Source organism: Oreochromis niloticus, linkage group LG2 (genome assembly GCF_001858045.2).
Source record: "Oreochromis niloticus isolate F11D_XX linkage group LG2, O_niloticus_UMD_NMBU, whole genome shotgun sequence".
Taxonomy (NCBI): Eukaryota; Metazoa; Chordata; class Actinopteri; order Cichliformes; family Cichlidae; genus Oreochromis; species Oreochromis niloticus.
In genome coordinates, this window is record NC_031966.2 from 15,068,751 (window position 1) to 15,090,882 (window position 22,132).

General features: G+C 37.7%; 3 protein-coding genes across 6 annotated transcripts; 2 read left to right on the plus strand and 1 right to left on the minus strand.

The window, feature by feature from the left end:
* Positions 1-832: 832 nt before the first annotated feature.
* On the minus strand, positions 833-3,425 carry LOC109204103 (uncharacterized). The gene is made up of 9 exons (XM_025898690.1): positions 3,318-3,425; positions 3,121-3,233; positions 2,254-2,563; positions 1,935-2,014; positions 1,748-1,803; positions 1,609-1,636; positions 1,502-1,521; positions 1,299-1,388; positions 833-1,202 (listed from the first exon to the last, which is right to left on the minus strand). Exons 3-9 carry the CDS (start codon positions 2,546-2,548, stop codon positions 833-835), a joined length of 939 nt encoding a protein of 312 aa, XP_025754475.1. The 5' UTR covers positions 2,549-2,563; positions 3,121-3,233; positions 3,318-3,425.
* Positions 3,426-10,026: 6,601 nt separating this feature from the next.
* LOC109203096 (uncharacterized) lies at positions 10,027-13,292 on the plus strand. The gene is made up of 6 exons (XM_025898691.1): positions 10,027-10,084; positions 10,199-10,507; positions 10,698-11,033; positions 11,221-11,343; positions 11,427-11,482; positions 13,236-13,292. Exons 1-6 carry the CDS (start codon positions 10,042-10,044, stop codon positions 13,290-13,292), a joined length of 924 nt encoding a protein of 307 aa, XP_025754476.1. The 5' UTR covers positions 10,027-10,041.
* A 6,110-nt stretch (positions 13,293-19,402) lies between these two features.
* Positions 19,403-21,250, plus strand: LOC100695534 (signal-regulatory protein beta-2). 4 transcript variants are annotated; one of them, XM_019362375.2, is made up of 6 exons: positions 19,403-19,472; positions 19,555-19,884; positions 19,999-20,352; positions 20,461-20,592; positions 20,682-20,743; positions 20,848-21,250. In XM_019362375.2, the coding sequence occupies exons 1-6, from the start codon at positions 19,430-19,432 to the stop codon at positions 20,971-20,973; spliced, it is 1,047 nt and encodes a 348-aa protein (XP_019217920.1). In that variant the 5' UTR covers positions 19,403-19,429; the 3' UTR covers positions 20,974-21,250. The 4 variants fall into 4 exon arrangements, with proteins under 4 accessions (XP_019217920.1, XP_019217926.1, XP_019217925.1 ...); XM_019362381.2 differs by having other exon boundaries at positions 20,706-20,743; XM_019362380.2 differs by having other exon boundaries at positions 20,464-20,592.
* The last annotated feature ends 882 nt before the right edge of the window (positions 21,251-22,132 follow it).

A 22,132-nucleotide genomic window follows, 5' to 3' on the forward strand; every position in this document is an offset into this window, starting at 1 on the left:
ATTTATTGTTAACCTTAACAAGGCGAAGTACACTTTGCACTGACATACAAACTGTGTAAAATGTACAATATCTATGAATATATCTATTCTAAATGCTGAATAGTAGTAAAGGGAATTCTTTCTAAAGCTAAGGGTACTAAAAGTAATTATTTCAAATCACAGACATTTACTTTAGCATTGTAACTAAAACAAAGGCCTTGGCCCAACAGATATCTAGCCAATTTCTTTAAACCAACCTTTTTGTATAAGAACAAAAACACAGTTGAAATGAAGACTATATTACAGTGTGAGGATCAAACTGCAAGTCGATCAATACAGACCAAAACCAGGAGAGTTTAATATTCCAAAGTCCATATCAGCCTGGAACTGCTTATATGACTGAGCCATTGGTATCACAATGGTGTTTGCACATGTTTTTCCAAGTGGGAAACGTGATGCATCACCAAACAGCAATCTTGGTCTTGGTTCCATTCCAGCTGGTGGAATGCTGTTTAGGCCCGTGGCAAACATCAGTGTGTCCTGTAGGGAGATTGCTGTTTTGGTATCTAGAATTGAATAGAATGTAGCTAAAAATAAATCTGTATTTTCTAAAAATTTCAAATACAAAGCAGAATATAAGAAATTTGGATCCTCAAATGTTCCAAAGTATTATGTTTTTACTTTTTTTCCAAGATTAATAGCACACCACCCATACCAGTTCAATATAATATAATATAAAACAGCAGCTCTTTGATGACTTACTATTGCAGTACAATTTCTCCATTTTAAACAGAAACTGTAAAGGTGATAATTGGACTCTGTTAGTATTATTTAGGTCATGCTATGTAGCTCCTCAATAGCCACTGCTGGCAGCACATTCATCCCCCAAGGGATGAGTTATAAATTTCTTACCAGCATTGTCAAATGTAAGAAATTTGCTGTCCTCGGGTCCATCAAAGATTCGTCGTGATCTAAGGCATTTCATAAATAATGTCAAAAATTCACGTTTAGGACCACCATTATCCATTCCATCTTCATGCTGTCCTGCGTCATCGCTGAACTTCACAAGTATATCATCAGTTGGTTTGTAAGACACACGTCTAAAGCCCCGAGCTGCTCCATCCCAAACATTTGCCCTGTTTATATTAAATCTGCTGACAGATGTTTTTATTGTCTTAGACGCCAGCTCTTCAAGTACTTCTGCAGCAGTCAGGCCATTTGTACTAGAACAGAAAAAAACTATTAAATATCACATAAAATTAGGATGTTATTACTCACTTTTAGCATATTTACATTCTCACATTTAAATGTATACTTACCTTTGTGTTTCACTCTCATCCTTTTCGATGAGAACTTCTTTGTCTGAGTCACTATCAATTACAATCGGTGCATAAACAGTTGTGTATGTGCTGTAATGAAAAACATTTAGTGGGCAAAGTAGAACATTTCTTAAAATCTAAAGTTAACTAAGATTTTATTGGTCTAGTGTCTCAATACACAAATTTCTGTGTCCAAAACCTACCTGTAGCAGGGACCTTGAGTCTAAATATCAAAAATATATGAACAGTTAATATAATTTATGTTTGTAGCCTGTATGATAAATATTAATGACATTTTTCAGAGTCTTACTTTAGAAGAAGTTTGCAAGTTTGACCCCCTGTAAAGAATTGAAATAATTTTAGAATTTACAATATACTACATAATAATGTATTTTGGCTCCTCCCTATTCAGGGTCGCCGCACTGTATCCTCCACAATACAAAACTTACCTATTTGTTGAAGGTGCTGTTTCCGGCGTGCTGTGATTATCTGGAAAATCCCATACCTGATAAGTAGTAAAATAAGCTTAACAGCACTTTCTAAAACTTTAAACTTTTCTTCATTATATTGGTGTATACAAACACAGACACACACACACACACACACACACAAAACACCGGTAAAAAAAAGACTAACCACAGTGTCCGACAGTGGGCTTTCTACTACTTTTACTTGAACTTCATTGTCCTCTTCAGATTCACACTCTGTGTTGCAATCTGCAAATATTCAATGATTAAAAACATACAGTCTAATTTAAATATATGTATGTATTGAAAGCTATATCTAACAATTAGGAAACATATAGAACACTTTGGCTATGCAGCACAAATTAAATATATTTAAAAATTGGGGCAAAATCATGTCACTCTCTGATTAACATTTTTTTTTTAAAAATCTTGAATTATTTTTAATATTTAAAATTTATGATTGTCACTGCATTATCAGAATCACTTACCAGTATTTAAGAAGTCATCATGGTTACAAATGTAGAGAGTTATTCTTTGATAGGCCTTCCCTATGGCATCCTTGTATTTTTGGATGGTGAAAGGGGTGTTGGTTCCAGGAATTGTGCTAACTTCCCTTGCATCAGGGTATAGCAGTACATAGGGTCCATCGGCCATGTCCTGGTTAAAGTCCTTATGTTTTTTCACGCTGGCAGACAAGACTTGCTCAGTTGACCAGTGAGAATGAACATCAACCGGAAGTGACTTTCCTCGAACAGGTCTTATACCATCACTGGTCCTTGTCATGATGCCAATCTGTATCTAGAAATGAGATTAACAATAATACGTTTTTACATCTTTGCTCCTACATGGTCTTTCCTGTCTTCCATTTTATTTCTGATCTGTAGTTGTGCTCCAGCTGTGCTTTGACTCAAAAGACAACATTATCGACTAAATCTAGTTTTAACAGGGGGCATAATGTTGACCAAAGGCTGACAATTAAGAAATTCAGATCAGGTTAAAAATTGTAAGCCCTGTATCAGTGGTGAACTACAATCCCCAAGAGCGGCAACTAGATCATTTCTAGTTTCTTCAACGTTCCCCGAGCAACACTAATGTCCAAGGTTGTGATTAACTGAACACACCAATATACAGGTAATGAACAGCAATCAGCCTCAAAGTAAATTAAACAGAGATAGTACGGGGTGGGGGGGAGGTCCATAGCTGTAGAGGACATAGTTGGCCACCCTTGCAATATATTCAGTTCCTTTCATATGCATATGGAAATTTACAGTGATGCCTTGGCAGTGCTACAGGTAATTTGGATTTTGTATTAGCAACAAAAGTGATCAACTTCCACGTTCAAGTTTATGACATACCTTCACTGGTTTATGTTCCTTCTGTTCCTGGTGTTTCTTTGAAAAAAAGGCCTTTCTCTCCCTTTCTTTAACATCCCTAAATTTTCTAAATGACTCCACTAATGATTTCCCAGCTATAAACAGAAAAAAATTAAGTTATTATAATTTTAGGGGAGGGACAGTTAAGAAGATTTATTTAATACAAATATGTGTTTTACCCTGTGTAGACTGTATAGTTGTGCCAGTCAGGATGCTGGAACTGGTAGATGGAAGAGCTGCTGCCTCTTCACCAAGGGCAGGATTTCTCGACACAATGCTGGTGATGTCCTTTAAAAACTTGATGTTTTTACCACATAGACTACAAAAGGCAGGACTGTCTGCCAAGAGGTGTCCACAGAAGGGACAGTACATCTGTAAAAATGACCCCAAAAAATGTTTTACAAAATTAAGATTCACTACAACCCACAGAAAATTCAAGTATTTCACATCTTACATTAAGACTCCTGAATGCACAGGCATATATGCGCAACTCCCAAAAACATTACACTTAGATTTTTATAACCTCTCTTGCAAATACTTGTTTGACTATGAGAATGTTTTTCAATCAATTACTCAGAGGAAAATATTAAAATAAGATTACATATTTTATCTTAACTTTCATTATATATATGTATATGAACTACATTGCATGCTACTTTTGATGTTTAGCAAAGGACAGAAATCGCTAAAACATTACGTTTTCATACTTTTATCCATTTTTTTTAAACCAGTTCTCTCTGAGCAAAGCATAAACCAAGCGTTCATAGTAATAAAAAAAAATCAAACTAACAACAGTTTGCACATTACCTTTATTATGAGGCGTGGTTGCTCTATCCTTGCCGGTGTTTTCCGCTGGTATCCAACTCCGTGTGTTTGCAACAAACTTGCCGTTTATTTTGCAAATCGAGCTCAACACTGCCCCTAGCGTCCTGGAGCACTTCCATTGTGCTTTGGATTTTGCATGTGTTTTGGATTTTGCATGTATTTTGGAGTTTCCATGTTTTTTGGAGTTTGTACGTGTTTTGGATTTTGCCTGTGTTTTGTATTTCGTACGTGTTTTGGAGTTTGCATGTGTTTTGTATTTTGTAAGTGTTTTGGAGTTTGTACGTGCTTTGTCTCTAGGGGCCACCGTACATAATGGATATGAGGAAGTTTTTTCAAAAACAGGGGCCACATTCAGGTAAAAGTGTAAGATCAATAAAGGATAATGTTGGATCAGTGTTTCAATATTTACATCCTTTATTAGGTGTACATGTGGTTTGGTTATTTGCCTTTTGGTTGAAAGTACACTGAGAGAGGACTTTTTTATTAGTGATCTATTTGTGTGTGATTGTCAGTCCATAGAGGGAGAGAGGAAAGAGGGGAACATGAGGAGAAAGTACAAGATGAGGAAGAACCAGGTAAGAAAACAGACAGGGAATACTAACAGGCAAAACAAAAAAAGTTAAACTGGCAAAGAAAAAAAACAACAACTAATTTTACTCGTACAATCTGGAAGTTGTGTTCTCCCTATATTAAAGCTGCTATACAGAATCTGCAAAACAAACTGGGTTGTCAGCCCTGGCACTGCATTACCATATTGAACTTCAGTCAGAGGAAGTCACAGTTGCCAAAAACTTTTTGAAGCTCAAGAGTGAGGCTGGTGCCATTCCAGATATGTTAACATTGTACAATCTTCTGGATAATCAGATCTTCCCCACACTGAAAACTGTTATTCAGGTTGCCCTAACAAACCCAGTTAGCAGCTGTATCTGTCAAAGGTCTTTTAGAGTCTTGAGTCAGCTCCATACCTGGCTGAGAAGGACCATGGGTCAAAGCAGACTCCAGCACCTGGCTGTGATGTCAGTTGAGAAAGAGATGCTTGAGAGACTTGACCACCAAAATGTGATAGACAGATTTGCCAACCTCAAGGTGAGGCGACATAGGTTAAAAGAAAAAATCTGCAGAGCCATAGTAGTATCTGCAGTAAAGATCTTTTCATACATTGTACAGAAACAGAAACAGCTTTAGTGAAGGTTACAAATGATCTTCTTATGGCCTCTGACAGTGGACTCATCTCTGTGCTTGTCCTGCTAGACCTCAGTGCAGCGTTCGTTACTGTCGACCATAATATCCTATTAGAGTGATTAGAACATGCTGTAGGTATTACAGGTACTGCGCTGCAGTGGTTTGTATCATATCTATCTAATAGACTCCAATTTGTACATGTAAATGGAGAGTCCTCTTCACCCACTAAGGTCAGTTATGGTGTTCCACAGGGTTCAGTGCTAGGACCAATTCTGTTTACATTATACATGCTTCCCCCAAGGCAGCATCATTTGAAGACATAGCATAAATTTTCACTGCTATGCAGATGACATGCAGCTCTATCTATCTATGAAGCCAGATAACACACACCAATTAGTTAAACTGCAGGAATGTCTTAAGGACATAAAGACCTGGATGGCCGCTAACTTTCTGCTTCTTAATTCAGATAAAACTGAGGTTATTGTACTCAGCCCTGAAAATCTTAGAAATATGGTATCTAAGCAGATTCTTACTCTGGATGGCATTACCTTGGCCTCCAGTAATGCTGTGAGGAACCTTGGAGTCAGTTTTGACCAGGACATGTCCTTCAACGCACATATTAAACAAATATGTAAGACTGCTTTCTTCCATTTGCGCAACATCTCTAAAGTTAGAAATATCCTGTCTCAGAGTGACGCTGAAAAACTAGTTCATGCATTTATTACTTCTAGGCTGGACTACTGCAATTCATTATTATGAGGATGTCCTAAAAACTTGCTGAAAGGCCTTCAGCTAATCCAAAATGCTGCAGCAAGAGTCCTGACAGGGACTAGAAAGAGAGAGCATATTTCTCCTGTTTTGGCTTCTCTTCATTGGCTTCCTGTTAAATCCAGAATTCAAAATCCTGCTCCTCACATACAAGGTCTTAAATAATCAGGCCCCATCTTATCTTAATGACCTTGTAGTACCATATCACCCTATTAGAGCACTTCGCTCTCACACTGCAGGCTTACTTGTTGTTCCTAGAGTATTTAAAAGTAAAATGGGAGGCAGAGCCTTCAGTTTTCAGGCCCCTCTTCTGTGGAACCAGCTTCCAGTTTGGATTCAGAAGACAGACACTATCTCTACTTTCAAGATTAGGCTTAAAACTTTCCTTTTTGCTAAAGCAGTTAGGGCTGGACCAGGTGACCCTGAATCCTCCCTTAGTTATGCTGCAATAGACGTAGGCTGATGCATCCCATGATGCATGAAGTTTTTCCTTTCCAGTCACCTTTCTTACTCACTATGTGTTAATAGATCTCTCTGCATTGAATCATATCTGTTATTAACCTCTGTCTCTCTTCCACAGCATGTCTTTATCCTGTCCTTCCTTCCTCATTGTGACAAGTAAAGTTTACCTTGCCTGGATGGGCAGCTCTCTGGGTGCTCAGCACCCCCAAAGCTCTGATCCTAGAATCGCCCCTGTTGAAATATTAAAAATATTGAAATCCATGTTAAAATGTAAAATAACAATGGTTATATTTAGAACAAGTTTTAAAATTCATGTTAAAAGGAGTGCAATGTGTTTAATAAGTTTAAAAAAGCATTTGCATTATATGTGGTTTGTTTTTATGTTAGTGAGGTTGATTTCCTGTTTTATTGTGAAGAACTTTGTAGGAGGAAGTGAATGTGTTTGTGATCAATGGCCTGCTCTGAGAGACGTTGTGACAGAAAGTACCAAGGGTTTGTGCAAGTTTGTATGTATGAATGAACTGGACAGCTCGACGGTGTTTGTTGATGCACACATTTTGTAAACTGTCTGTGAGAAGCTGGGGACATTTCTACTCCAAATCCATCACTCAGCTGCTCACTTTTATTTTAGCTCAAGAACCCGCACCATCTTGAAGATGTCCACTGACCACTCTGCATTCCTTCACACATAACTGTTTCTGTAGAGAAAACATGCCCTCCACCCTCTGGAAACATGGGACTTATTATAAAAATGACATCTTAAAAAAAGGCTAAGTGTGACATTGAAAAGGCACAGTTATGGAGGTCAAGAGTAGAAGTTTATTTATTGTCATCATAGTCATAATAATGCATTTGCATTCATATATAACATAGTAAGGAGGGGTAATACTACATAAATGATGAATGTAGCACTTGCTAATACTTTACTAATACCTTAATAATACCTAATAGTGTGACATTATTTTAAAGTGCTATCAGCTTTTCTAACCACAAGATTTCATAAAATAAGGATTTAAGATTAAGTTTGGGAGGTTTTAAAAGTTTTACAAATTCAGATATATATTATATTATATATATATGATATATATTATTATTAAAGATCAGCAAAGATATTTTAGATTCCATTAATGTTATTATACTTTATTTGTCTTATACTTTATTCTAATGGATTGCAGCTACTCACTATCTGATAACGTCTCTGGGGTAGGTGGCAAGCATTAGGATAAATTGCTGTGGTAAAAAAAAAAAGTCATATAACCTGTGAAACATCCTTTTGATAGATTATTGGCAGCATCGAACCACCACCACTTTCACGTGAATGCACAAGGGAAACCCTGGGTTAAATTAGCGAGCTGATAACCAGCTTTGTGTGACCGTTTATCATGACTGTCAGTGTTAGGATAAGTGAATCCAGATGATAGAAAGGCATCTTGGGTATGCTGAACAAGCTTCATAGTATGGGGCCCTGGTCTTCCATCCAATGTCAGGTGACTATTCTTTGTGCATTTTAGTAAAAATGAAAAACATCCACCCAAACGCCATTTCCCAAGTCAAAGTCTTCCTTACAAACCCAGTTAAAAAAAACTTTAAAAAAAATGCCTCCCTTACAATTTAAGGGAGACATTTGTTTTTCTTCTTTTAAACCGCTGGTGTTTATTTTACCAATATATGTCACAAAGTAATGCAGTTGCATGCAATAGTCATGCAACTGCATTACTAGGCCATTGATTATTAATTTTGAGCTGCCTATCCATATTTGTGCTAAGTAAAGCATAGCCAGTTCTTTGGCAATAATTAAAACCTTACCACAGAGACCAGTGAAGAATGTGACAAGGAGATGTTTTCTTTCCTGTTCTACCTCTTTGATGCTCTTGTAAGCTGTTTGTTATGCTATGAATTGATAAAATGGTACTGCAAGCCCAGCTTCCTGAGATTAAAGACAAGAAAAGCTGCTTTTCTATTCACACCTTTATTTGAAAGCCCAACCACAGAAATGCTTAAGTTTCCATGTATTGCTTGACAGTGAAGACTTTGAATTGTGTTTGTCACACAAAGAAAAGGCAAATTATGCAAAAAAATAAGGGAAAATTTATTTTTTGTTTTCACCCCTCAGCTGCAAAAGGCTGATAGGGTATTGACATTACCCTGCTGTCCAAGTGGACAATGTGGACACCCAAATCTGAGAATGTGATAATTCAATAATGAACCAATAGATAACATAGGTGTATCTACTGAAAATCTTGGATGAGCTCAAATTTCGACCTCAACCTCAAGGTCAGAGGTCAATTTTTTTTTGAAAATCTTGAGAATGTGATAACTCGACAATGAAGTGATGTAGGATATTCAAATTAATACTTTAGATTTATCTACTACAAATCTTGGACGACTTCAAATCTCAGTGACCTAAGGAGCTTGGAAAGAAAATACTTCTTTAAGTTGGAAGACACTTAAAGAAGTCCAGACGCTTTTCTTTCTAAGCTCCTTAGACTACGATGACCTGGATGACTAAGAACCTTCATAGACAAATCTCAGTGACCTCGACCTCAAGGTTGGGGGTCAGGTTTTCTGAAAATGTTGTGAATGCACTTGCAGATAAATAAAAGGGAGACTGCAGTTACATAAACGATAATAACTTCTACTGGGCTGCTGGTGTTGGATGTGATGTTTATCCAGGACAGAATAGGGCTGAGCATAGCAGAGCTTGTGGCTGGACATGCAAAACAGTGCAGTTACCTGGCTGTTCAAAGCAAAGTTGCGGAGAGTCTAGAGTGTGACTTGTTAATCCAAATGAATAAAGAATCAAATCTGAAGCAGAGCAGCTGAAATGGCTTTCGGGTCTAAGAAGCAGAGTTGAAGAGAGCTGCAGTTAGAATAAATGGATTCTAACTTATCTATATTTCTTGTCAGCATAGCCAGATTTGTCAACTGGGGATTGGACCACCAGGTCCTCCACCCTTGACTCCTTCCTGATCTACAAAGCACCAAACCCCTAACCATCTCTGCAAGCTGTGGGCCCAGGTTGTGTAGGCCCAGCCAGGCCTTATGGATCAATATCAGGCCATTAGGATAGTTTTTAGATTATTTTGTTGCATTACAGTGCAGTGTGGTTGTAGGTGCAGATTTTGTGTCTGTGTCAAGGTGCCCTCAGACAGGATACACACCTTTGTATGACCCCTGTTCCTTATGATCACTTATATGTGATTTTACCATTTCACTCTTTCAAAGAACATCAAATACCTGTCTCTGAGGAAACCTGGGTACCTGTGGTGGGAACAGATAGTTCTTTAAGCCAGGGTCTACTTCCCCCTGTCAACATTACACTTCCACCACTGTGTAGATCAGCATAAAGGATCTAAAAAAATGTTTTTTGTACATTTCTTTCCAGGTGATACAATATAAACAAATCTGCTATCTCTTATCTTTCTATAAGTTTCAGTTTGAGAAACCCGCAACAAGAACCAAACAGAGCCAACGATTGGTGTTGTTTCATGTGCTTAGGTTGGAAAAAGATGGTCGATGTTGTTTCCACGACGCAGTGGAATACCAACACAATGAGAAGCCAATCAGGTTCCTCTGAAATAGTTTCCTCCCACTTCATGTGATTATATTTAGACAAATCATTTCACTAGGTTTTTAATACAGCAGTACCAAGAGGAAAGACCAGAAATGAGGAATATATTTTATTTATATCTGATGCTTAGTATTGGACGTAAGTGTATGTAGATTGCCTGTACTAAAAATGTGTTACAGTCAGAAAACTTAGAAGAGGATTTGGGTGAATCTGTGTGTTGGGTCATACTGACAGGTATGATTTTTTTCTCAGGTTGCTCAGATGAACAGATTTTTGAGACCAAGATTGTTCGTGTTGGAAAGGAGATAAAACTGACATGCCCCCGTAGGGAAGTAGGAACCTTGTTTTGGATCAAGCTTGTTTCTGGAGACTTTCCTAAAATCTTAGGAAGGTCATTTACCTTCCAGAGTGGTGATCAGCGCATTAGAACTGCAACAGAAACTGGAGCATTTGTTCTGTATATTACAAAAGCTCGGCAAAGTGATACAGGTGTTTACTTCTGTATGAAAACAGGAAAACAAGACTTTAAAATTTTGAGTGGAATATTCCTGAAAGTTGAAGGTAAGTACACAAAAACATCTTTAGGTCCTATAAAAATTTGGGACTTTACATAGTTTACTAATTTAAAAAACATGTATAAAGTTTTTGCTTGTGTTTACACATTTATACATGTGTAAATAAAAGGACTGTTTACATAATTTAATTTGTAATTTGTCTTTTAATAAACATGAATGATTGATGTGTTTCTCAGGACTAGAACCAGCTTTCTCTACAGCTCCTCCATCTGATCCTGTCTATGAGAAACCTACATTCACTCTGCAGTGTTCAGTCCTCCATGACTACCAGAATAAAGCATGTCCAGCAGCTGATACTGTGTTTTGTTTGAATGCTAAATCGCAAAAATTTCACTCCACTTTAAATTACACTCATATAAATGGTGGAGCTGAATATGAAAAGAACTTGGATGGACTATCAATAATGAAATGCTTCTCCAGCTACTTGCGAAACTTCAGCACCTTCGATTCTCAGACATATTACTGTGCCACGGCCACATGTGTGGAGTCATTTTCTGAAGATACAACAAAAGGTGATACTGAGGGCGAGTGCATCATATTTTTATATAATGGAGAAAATTATAATATTTGTGCATTTGATTTGATTTTAGTTTTGAATCTAATATTAATCTAAACATGATTAATCAAATAACTGAAAAATAATTTTAATAACCATTTTAATAATGTTTAAGGTTAATTATTTTCATTTTGTGTCCGCAGTCAACAAGAACAATACAGTTCTCTATCTGTTATCTGCTACTTTGGCTATAAGTCTGATTGTTATAGCCTCTCTAATTTATTCAATCAAGAACCTGAAGAGGCAATCATATGTGGATTGTAATGGTAAGCAGTCACTCATACTGTACATCAGTGTATCAAATAATACTTGCAAAAGTAAACAAAGCTCTTTTTATGTGACAATATAGCTGCTGTCGGTCTGCAAACAAATGTAATTCCAAATGGTGATCAGGAAAATCTGCAGGTAAATGTACATAAAATATAACTCTGAGCTATAAAAATATTTTAATGTCTGTGTATTCTTAGCATCATTTCGGACTCGGTTTATTCTCTAGCAACTTTTAAAAAAGTGAGCAAATCAAGGACAATGGATACAAAACCTGCAGAGTGCATCTACACTGATGCCAGGGCCCTTGTATTGGATTGACATTTATCAAACTCATTAATGTGAATACAAATGTTTATACAAAGTTTTTGCATAAATGTAAATTATCATTTGGACAAACTTAAAGAAAATATGAAATGTATTTTTTAGGTTTTTGTCATAGCTTACATTCAAAGATAATAAATAAACAACAGATGCAAACAACTGAAAGTTTTTTCATTGTAGAAATTTTGAAAAATAAAATGTTTTTATTGTGATGTTTCACAATAATCATTTGTATGTGTATGTATTTTTTGTACAAAGTAATAAACAGTTATAAATAGTCATGGTGTTAAAATCACAGACACAGATTAATCTCCTTATTGCCCATAGAAAAAAGTCTTTCCTAATCTGCTTCTTCTTCAGATATTCAGAAAATTAGTGACTAGAAAGCTTCTATTCTTTCTTAACAGACAAACATACTGTTATGCAATGATATTAAAGCCATATTAATTCAACTCACTAATTATTTCTTGAAGATTTTACTTAATATTGATTATGGTTATTTTTTTTAAAAGTTGATATAGATGTTATTTTTTATGTTAATTAGCTATGAAGTTTGCATTTTGGAAACCTCTCAGTCAGTGTAAGCTGCTTTGAAATAAATAACACATTGTCTTGTTTATTAAAAACTATTTTACAGTTAAATATTAATGGTAAACCAGGAGAAAAATGATTTACATTACATTACATTGGCTTTTGTGTTGTCGTCCTTGCCAGTAGTTACACTCGATTAAGAGTAGCATTCTGCTCCTAAAAGTCCAGAGTGTCAACTTTTGTGAATTTTTTAAAACATTGTCAGCAGAAAATTGTACTTAGTAGTCAGTATAATCTTTTAATGATATAAGTTTGCATATGGTAGAATAGTGCATGTTTTGATGACTTAGGCTGTTGGGTGGTGATGATGGGTTTAGATTTAATTATTGTCATTTGTATTAAGAAATATTTAACCATATATGCTTAGAGGTGTATAATCGATTGTGTAGTGATGGGATGTGTGATCTTTAATAGTCTGCAAAGACTTTGTGTGCATTCCAGAGTGTTCTGGCATTCACACCCACATCCTGGGAGCATGGGAGAGGGCATACCTTCTCTTATTGTTTTATGATAGAATAAACGTATCTATGTCTGTTTTTAGGCTAAGTGCCTTTTGTTTCAATGAACTGTTGGACTTCCAGACCAGCAGGTTTAGGGAAGTCTTTATGGGGTCACACTCTGACCCCCCCCCCACACACACACACACGCACACACACACATATACACATCCACATTCCAATGTAATGAACAAACACACCCACTGATGTATATAAATAAAGACCAGGGCAGTGGCAGGGCACGAGTCTTGGAGCCCTCACTTCCGTGCGAGTGCTCTGTGACTGCCCTTGCTGCAAGTGAAACTGTGTGTTTCTCCTCTCTGATTCGAAGCTGAAGAAGTGTCTTAGAATACATCTCTTGACAAACATTTTTCTCATAATCTCAGTAATGGTAACGGATAGAGCAACATACACAAATAGTGCAGGTTTTTGACTGTCAACTTAAGTGTGATGCATTTTTTTTTAATTAACTAAAAGAGGCCTACGAGATGAGCATAGAGAGCTTCCTCACAGACAACCAGCCCTATCACGTGTAGACATCCATCCAAGCATCCAACACACACACACACACACACACCTTCTCCCTCAGCTCAACCCACCCTCCCTCTACAAACATGAGGTCTGGAGAAGATTAGTTATGAAATGTTTTGAACGGACACTGCTCAGCACATCAGAGCCTGCCTAGCCCCCTCCCTCGACCCCCACCAGTTTGCTTACAGAGCAAACCGGCCCACAGAGGATGCTGTCACTAGCTGTGTCCCAAAACGTCGGCTGCATCCTTCGGAGGACCCGGCCTTCGCGGTCTACGTGGGCCGGGTCCTTCGAAGACCGAGAAGGCCGGAAGTGCGAGGCTGTGAAATGGGACGGTCTAGCCTTCAGATTTGCGTCACCGCTTTGTCGGTGGAGTTTAATAAACTCGGCCGTCTGCTCCTTGCTATCTAAAATATAACAGGATACTGGCGTAAATTCTCGACCGTCTCACACTTCTGTTTAATCAGTTTTCTTTTTGACGTTTATTCAGCTGTGTGAAAATCCCGGAGGAACCCACCCGCTGGATTAATAAAGTTTTATTTAATCTAATAATCTAATAACTTTGATGTCAGCCAACCCGATTTACTCACGAACAAATAAAACACCGAAATAAGGCAAACAATTACATTTTTAAGTTATCCGAGTGACTTATATATCATGTTTAACCTGAGTAGCGAAAGAGCGGGGGTCTGAAAACGATGAAGCTGGGAGTCCGCTGCTCTCGCCGGCTCGAGCGACCATTGAATCCCCCGATTTGCTATCGAGTGCGTGGGTAACAGACGTCTCCGAAAATGTCGGCACACTTGCAAATATGCGATGTCTTGATAAACCAAGCAGATATTTGAAATTTACACCGCCACTTTCTCACCTGAAAATATGTTAAAAGTTAATTTTGTGACCCAGAAAGATTAATAAGACTAATTTTAAAACTTAGTAGCGGCCGCCATTGTTGGCAGCTGAAATTTGGCTGGACCGCGTTATGAATTCTGGGATATGGTGGGCCACGAAGGACACACCCAACCCATCCTTCAAATTCGGGGAAATGAAGGACGCATTTGTCGGCTGCATTTGAAGGAGTCGACGAATTGGGACAGCCTTCGTCGCCGGGCTGTGACGTAATCGGCCTTCAAATGCGGCCTCCGGAGGATGCAGCCGACGTTTTGGGACACAGCTACTGTCTCCATCACCCTTCACCAGTGTTGTGTAAGTTACTTTAAATTAGTAACTTAGTTACATTACTAGTTACTTCTATCAAAAGTAACTCAGTTACTTCAAGTTACTCGTTACTTTCAAAGTAACTAGTTACTAGGGAAAGTAACTTTGGTTTTACTCAGACTTCTCTTGTTAATGTGTTGCTTCCATAACTGGATACCCAGCCAGACTGCCAGTCTTCTAGCTTGCTTACTTGCCACAAGTGCACTGTGCCACCTACCAATAGAAAGGAAAAAATAATGTGCATATTTCCACGAGAGAAATCCCACACCTGGACCGTCGTTGACCACAGCCATGATTCTAGCCTGCTTTTTACATCCAACACAAAAACTGCAGTCGTGGTGCTTTTGATTGTACTCAGAACTCGGAAATTCTGCCTTCCGAATAGGAAGATGTAGGTAACACCAGACTGCAGATGAGCTGCATCCAGGGCTGGACTGGGACAAAAAATCGGCCCGGACATTTTGACTAGAGACCGGCCCACCATTATAGGAAAAATCATAAAGCCTTTGAATGAAAACAAACACTGTTGTGACAGTGATGTACACTGTTTTGATGATATATATGCATCAAATCTATCAATCGTTTGTTGTAAGATTCAGATAATTATTTTTTAAAAGCGAGACATTTTAAATGAGAATAAGAAAGAAAAGTATTTCTTTGTGCCCCCTTTCCCTGTTAATGCCCTACCTGCCCCCCTGGCAAAACTTTGCTAGACCCGCCCCTGCAGTTACCAGCTGTCAGGTACTTAGAAAAGGATCCTGGTGTTATTTGTCTCTCAGAAACAGTTCATAACTTCCCTTCAACTCATTCATGTCACCTAAAAGGTAAACCTGTTTCTCCATAACCTGTTCAGCTCTGATGATTCAGTAAGGACATCTCCTGGTTTCATCTTCATGTTTCCCTCTCACCAGATAACCAAACCGACATCATGACCAGCAGCTTTACAGCTGTGGCTCCAGCAAACATCAGCTGATACTAGAAATTAATATTAAATAAATTCTAACAACAGCTGATCAAGCTTAAATGTGCTGCTGTTATTTAACGCGACCTCCGCTGGTTTCTTCTTTCTGGCGCAAAGTGGGCGATAAATAAACAAGAGAGAAAAGCCGATCAGCTGATCATTGATCAGTTTCATGATTAAAGTAGCAACAGGAGAGGGAGGGGAGAGAATGAGAGAAGAAGAGGCAGCTGCAGCGTAAAGACAGAATAATTCCAGCTTTGTGTCTTTTTCATTGTAGCTGAAGTCCGGGACAAACTGTGTTCCTTTTCAGGTCAATACGAAACGCGTGATATTTTCTCTGAATACGAGACGATTCCGTTTTTACGGGATGGTTGGCAACTCTAATAATTAACCTTATGAACAAAATAAAGTTCAACATCAGTAACATCATAGCACCCACCCAGCTGCATAGAAACTCCGTCATGCTAGCTAGCACGCAGTACGAAAAAGTCAGCACAACGAAAAGAAACTCCACCTAAACTTGGTTTATATCTGACCCAGATAGACTGCAGGTCATAACTTCTTACCTGAAGTTCAGTTCACCTGACACTCGGACCGGCGGCCGCCTCGGGTCTCTGCTCCTCTTGCCTACCCTTTCTCTCATCCACCTGCTGGCCTCCACCACTTGCTAATGTTACTGAATCTGTGGAAGCCATCACACGAAGTAACGAATAACGAGCCTATCTAAATCCCAGTAACGATTAACACGTTCCTGATTTTGACATAATAACTAGTTACCGTGCTCGTTACCACAATAATAACGTAGTTACTGTAACGCGTTACTTAATAACATGTTAGTCCCAACACTGCCCTTCACAGATCGCTGAGCCATCTGGAGAGCACGAAGAGCTATGTAAGGATGCTCTTCATGGATGACAGCTCAGCATTCAACACTTTAATCCCAGACATCCTTACCACCAAACTGGACCAGCTTCAGATCGTCCCTGCATCTCCTCCTGGGTCAAAGATTTCCTAATCACTGGTCTCAATCAGTCAGACTCCCAGGCCCCCACATCTCTTACCCCACTGTTACTCAGGACCGGATAACAACACGGCTGTATTCTCAGCCCCCTCCTCTTCGTGTTGTACACATATGACTGTACACCAATCCAACCATATCTCCAATCATTTCACCTGGACCCACAACATCCAAAGCTCTAGTAAAGAAGGCCCAGCAGCAGCTACTCATCCTCCTTGTCCTGAGGAATAATAACCTGGCCCAAAAGTCACTGGTGGAGAGCGTGCTCTCCCTCTGCCTGGGTGCTTGGTACACAGGGCCACAACTGACACCAGGAAGCCTGGCAGAAGGTAATTAACGCCGCTCAAAAGAGAATTGGCCACTACTTCCAAGCACTTTGCAACCTGCTGTCTAATGTGTGCCTTTCTTGTTTTGTATATATTCTTCTTGATTGTATGTATTTCTCCCGTTTGTTATTCATTCATGCTGTCTTACTATTTATATTTTATTCTTGCACAGTTGCTCTGGAGCACACACAATTTTGTTGTACATTAACAATGACAATAAAGGGCTATTTTATTCTATTTATTCTATTCTACCACTATCTGCCACTATCTGATATCTTCCATTTAAATATTGTTTAGCTATGGTTTCTTTGATTGCCCTCCAACAAGTTGAGAGAACAATGAGCAGATACACAGTCAGCAGCTACACTGACAGACAAAAGATGTGGTGGGCTGTTTCTGTCCTCTTTGACCAACTACTGAAGTTGTTTACTCAGAACAGATCTCAGTATGATCTTTCACAAGACATGAAGTGAGGGAAGAGCTGCTCTTCAGCAGGCCAGTTTGAGTTGAACAGCTGGAATAGATCTTTTCAGTTGTACGTGTTTGTTAATTTGGAACATTGTTGTGTGAACACTGTGTGTCCAAACGTGATGTTAGTTCGTGTTTTATTTTTAATTGATAATTGATTTAAACTGGATGGATGTCTGTTACAGCTCTGGGTTAAACACACTGCAATTATCTCCGGTGAGGCTTTATAGTTGCCAAACTTACTGTATAGTTTACAGTTTGGCAACCAATTAAAAGTCAATTTCTAAAAGAAAGAAAGGGAAACACAAAGTTAAGACAAGTGAATGATGAACACCTTCCCCCATTGCCCACAGTGACATGTGATTAAAAGTGATCACAGCATGACTGAGCAGGTCTCTGTGTACTTCCCTTTCTCACATACCCTCTGGCAGCTCCTGTGAGTTGTTTTGAAATAATTATTCATATTAATTATACAGTTTTATTCAACCTTTCACCAGTGGTACAAGATCAGTTACTTGAGACTCAAACAGAGATGAGATGAAAACCCCCTTTGTATTCATGGCCTTGTTTGAACTCTCAGACACAGAAGTGTTTCACCAGCACTCCTGTTTATTGGTATCGTTGTGTGTTTCCGGTGCAAGTACTGCTGTGAGAACATGCAAAAAAGAAGATGTAAGGCATGAAAAAGTCACAATCTATAATTGTAAGTTATTACCTTTTGTGTTTGTAGCAGTCAATATACACATGACTATGTGTACATAGAAGATGTGACCACAGGATTGTCTCAGAAAATTACAGGGAGCTAACTGACTGAACTGCATGTGCCAAAGATCAAATAGCAGTTTAGGTAATAGGTAATAATTATTTGTATTTTTATCAAAGTGAACTGGGTAAGTGGTAAGCCACTTCTCTCAGACCATCCAGAGTTCAGCAATTAAACTTCACAATGTAGTACATCTTTTACCCATGAAGATTCCTAACTATATCAGAAATTATGATATCATTAAGTTGCCTAGCAATTACCTAGCAACTTGTTAAGCTGACCATTTTTTTTTAGCATTTATGCACCTTTAGTACCATTTAAAGCATGCTATCATTTTTCTTTCACAACAATAACATTCACAGTTAACGGTAAATTATACATGATATATTATGAAACTGTCTTTGCTTGGAAACCACCTACCAATGGGCAAAATTGACCTGTTTTCAGCCTTTATGCCCCTCATGAAACAGCATGTCAATTTTATTTAATGATAAATCCCATTCACATCCATAATTTTAAATTATACATGCCACCTGGCAAATGGCTAGAGTAACTCATGTTCATCAAATAACGACCATCCACCACCACTATTTCTTGCCATTTCTCATTGTGATTGAGCATATGACTTTAACAACAGCATGAAGCAATACTGTAGCATGGACATCTACTTTTGTACTACATGTGTAAGTGGAATTAAACTGGTCATCATTGGTAATCCATTCACACTGAACTTAATTGCACTCAAATATATACGTATGTGGATGTAATTTATGAAAGAAATTAGCATAATTGGCATTTGAGATGTTTTTTTGAAGTGTTTTTGACAATTATTTCTATGACTTATTTTGCATTACTAAAGTCCTGAAGTACCATTTAAAATGATAAATAATAAAATTATAATAAATGTAAGAGTACGGTAAGTAGTAGTTTCATAACTTTAAGCTTAACCTTAATGCTAATCACGGCTCAACCTTAAAATAAATTTTGGAAGCTTAGAACACTACGGTCTCTAATTTATGTTATCAAAGTTAATAAAGGTGATCTATGGTACACAGCTTAACCATATTAGTAGGGATTAAGTCAAAGTATTTTGGAAATTTACAGGCAGTTTTATAATGTTTTAGTCACTATATCATCTCTCGTGTTCACTTTGTGTGAGTTACAGAAACCCACCATAAAGAAAACTGTGCTGTTGGTGTTGTTTCAGTTGTTTAGACCGGAAAGATGGTTGATATTATTTCCACTGTGGTAGTACAGCAAAGCACCAACATGACGAACAGCCAATCGGATTGTTCTGAAATTGTTCCCTCCCATTTGATGTGATTATATTAAGATACCCCTTGCTATAGTATGCTTAAATGGAAATGAACTAGAAGTGGATTAATCAGAAAATGCTGATCATATTTTGCATACTATTGAGCTTCAATGTTTGTCGTAAGTTTAGAGTCAGCTTTTTTTTTTTCCAATTTAACTCCAGAAATTTATTGTTAACTCATCTGCTTCATTTTATCTTCAGGGTGCACAGATGATCTGTTCTTTGGAACAAAGACTATGGGTGCTGGAGAAAATGTGACTCTGACATGTGCGCGCCCAGCATCTGATTATGATGCTACCTTGTATTGGATCAGGATTGTTTCTGGAAGCTGGCCTGAATTCTTGGGAGGAACATTTGCCTTTGATTATGTTGGTGTTAACAAGACTCCTCACATTACGACAAAACAAGAACCTGGAACATTTATTCTGGAAATAACTGAAGTTAATCAAAGTGATACTGGTCTTTACTACTGCATAAAAGTTAAACTGCTTGCTATGACATTTTTAAAGGGAACATTTCTGAGAATTAAAGGTGAATTGAATTACCTTGGGGGGGGGGGTTTCAACGTGAATTTTAGTTTTTCTTTTTTTGTTAGTTAAAAAGTGGGTAGAATGTGTTAATTATTTCTTCTTTTATATTTTCCAGGACTAGAACCAACTATCAATGATACCATTCAAGTGTTTCCATCTGATTATGTCCATCCAGGAGACCCAGTGACTCTGCAGTGTTCAGTTCTCTCTAACCCAGAGAACAAAACATGTCCTCAAAATCACAGTGTGTTTTGGTTCAGTGTTAGATCTGATAAATCTCATCCTAATGTAATTTATACAAATGAAAACAGTGATAAATGTGAGAAGATTCAAGAGGCTTCCTTCACACAGAAATGTGTCTACAGCTTCTCCAAGAATGTCAGCTCTGATGATGCCGGGTCGTACTACTGTGCTGTGGCCACATGTGGACAGATCATTTTTGGTAATGGAATAAGACTGGACGTTACAGGTAAATTTTAGAATTTTATTATTAATTATTTTGAATAGATTATTATGCACTGATATCAGCTTTTAATGTTACTGAAATTCATATTCCACGGTACATGTATTTTTCTAGCAGTCACCACATGGAATTTGCAGAAGGCCAATACAGCCATCTTTCTGTTATGTGCTGGTTTGGTTACAAGTCTGGTTGTTATCGCCTTCCTCATTTATACCATCAAGGAGAAAAAATGTAATTGTTGCAAAGGTAATACAACTTTCCCCTTTCATCAGTCTGATCTAAAAGTATTTAGCAAAAACTAATGTCATATGTTTCATATTATTGGTTTGTTTCAGCTAAAATTTCTGTGTTTCAAACAGATGTTGGAACAGTCAGTGGTGAGGAGCAGAGTCAGCAGGTAGGGTGTATGTCAGAAAAGTAATGGGGAAATTTATAGGTAAATACTTCTATACATTTATAGTCAAGACATTTAGTGTTGATATATCTTCAATTTTTCTACAGACAGTTGAAGATTCAGTGGTTTATTCATCAACAACTTTCACCTGGAGAAAAACTGACAAAGTGGAGCAAAGGAGTTCCAGGAAAGCAGAGGAAAAGACAGTCTACACTGGTGTGAGAGATTTGTAGCAGATCAAAAATTCACCTGTGGAAAATGCTAATCACTAAAACCTGAGCTTTTCTGAAAATATGTGGGAAAATGTAGCACCATAAACACCACAGGGCCTCTGTTTCACTTCTAAAAATGCTAATGTAATATTTGAACAATATATTAAAACAATATATTGTGTAATATGCAGTTTTTGCCTTGTATTTAGTATTGTGATTTTAATTTCATTTTAATCTCAGAAAACTCTGAAAAGTTAGGCAGTCATTTTAATAATAAAATAAATAATAATAAAACTATGCTCCTTCTGTTCATTTCCACATTGTCCTCCATGTTTTTCATTCTCTCTCTCACGCTCTCTCTTAAAAGAGCACCCTTTTAATTTCTTTGATTTTATTTTTATGTATTATTAAAGATGTAAAGCAGACTGTTCAGTGACTTCCTCTCAACCACAGCTTTAAGCATGGCCGATAGTGGAAGTCGTAGAGCCTTCTTAATCTTAACATAAATCTTAGCAGTTTTACTAATTCTCCTGTGCATTTTTTTTGTCATAGTATAGAGAGCACATGAGATATATCACTGCAATAACTGATGCTAAAGAGATACAGTTGTTGTGAGAACAGCCTTTATATTTTTGGCTTCATACCATGTCCAGTTAGAGACAACGTAACAGAAACTGAAACTTGCAGACAGACAGTGGTTTTGCCAAAGGACTTACCGGCGGTTTAAATAGTTACACCTTACTAGCCCTAAGTTGCTTTCCAAACTGTCTTTATTCCAGTTATTATTATTTATTACCCCGTATAGATGCTGTTGCAGGCATTCCTCATAGACTTTGGTGCTTTGGTATTAACATGATAGCATGAAGCAGTTACTGGAGATTTGTTAGCTGTACATCCATATCCATCCCACAGGTACTCATTGGATTAAGATCTGGTGACAGTCACGACCATTTGAGTACAGTAAACTCATTGACAGTTTCAAGAGACAGGTTTGAGATTGTTTGAATATAGCAGATTATTCTGCCAGAAGCATCCATCATAAAATGGATACGCTGGTCATAAAGAGGTGGACATGATCAGCAACAATATTTAAGTAGGCTGTGTGGTTTTTAAGCAATGCTCAGTTATTACTAGGAGTTCTAAGAAAATATCCTTCACAACATTAAACAACCAGAACCAA

Coding starts and splice junctions, on each gene's coding strand:
- LOC109204103 (XM_025898690.1), bottom strand. CDS start 2,548: ATGACAAGGACCAGTGATGGTATAAGACCTGTTCGAGGAAAGTCACTT. Junction 1,522..1,608: donor ACTTGCAAACTTCTTCTAAA/GTAAGACTCTGA, acceptor TTTGATATTTAG/ACTCAAGGTCCCTGCTACAG. Junction 1,389..1,501: donor ACTCAAGGTCCCTGCTACAG/GTAGGTTTTGGA, acceptor TTTTCATTACAG/CACATACACAACTGTTTATG.
- LOC109203096 (XM_025898691.1), top strand. CDS start 10,042: ATGAGGAATATATTTTATTTATATCTGATGCTTAGTATTGGAC. Junction 10,085..10,198: donor TCTGATGCTTAGTATTGGAC/GTAAGTGTATGT, acceptor TTTTTTTCTCAG/GTTGCTCAGATGAACAGATT. Junction 11,483..13,235: donor GTGATCAGGAAAATCTGCAG/GTAAATGTACAT, acceptor TAACTAAAAGAG/GCCTACGAGATGAGCATAGA.
- LOC100695534 (XM_019362375.2), top strand. CDS start 19,430: ATGCTGATCATATTTTGCATACTATTGAGCTTCAATGTTTGTC. Junction 19,473..19,554: donor ATTGAGCTTCAATGTTTGTC/GTAAGTTTAGAG, acceptor TTTTATCTTCAG/GGTGCACAGATGATCTGTTC. Junction 20,744..20,847: donor GTGAGGAGCAGAGTCAGCAG/GTAGGGTGTATG, acceptor ATTTTTCTACAG/ACAGTTGAAGATTCAGTGGT.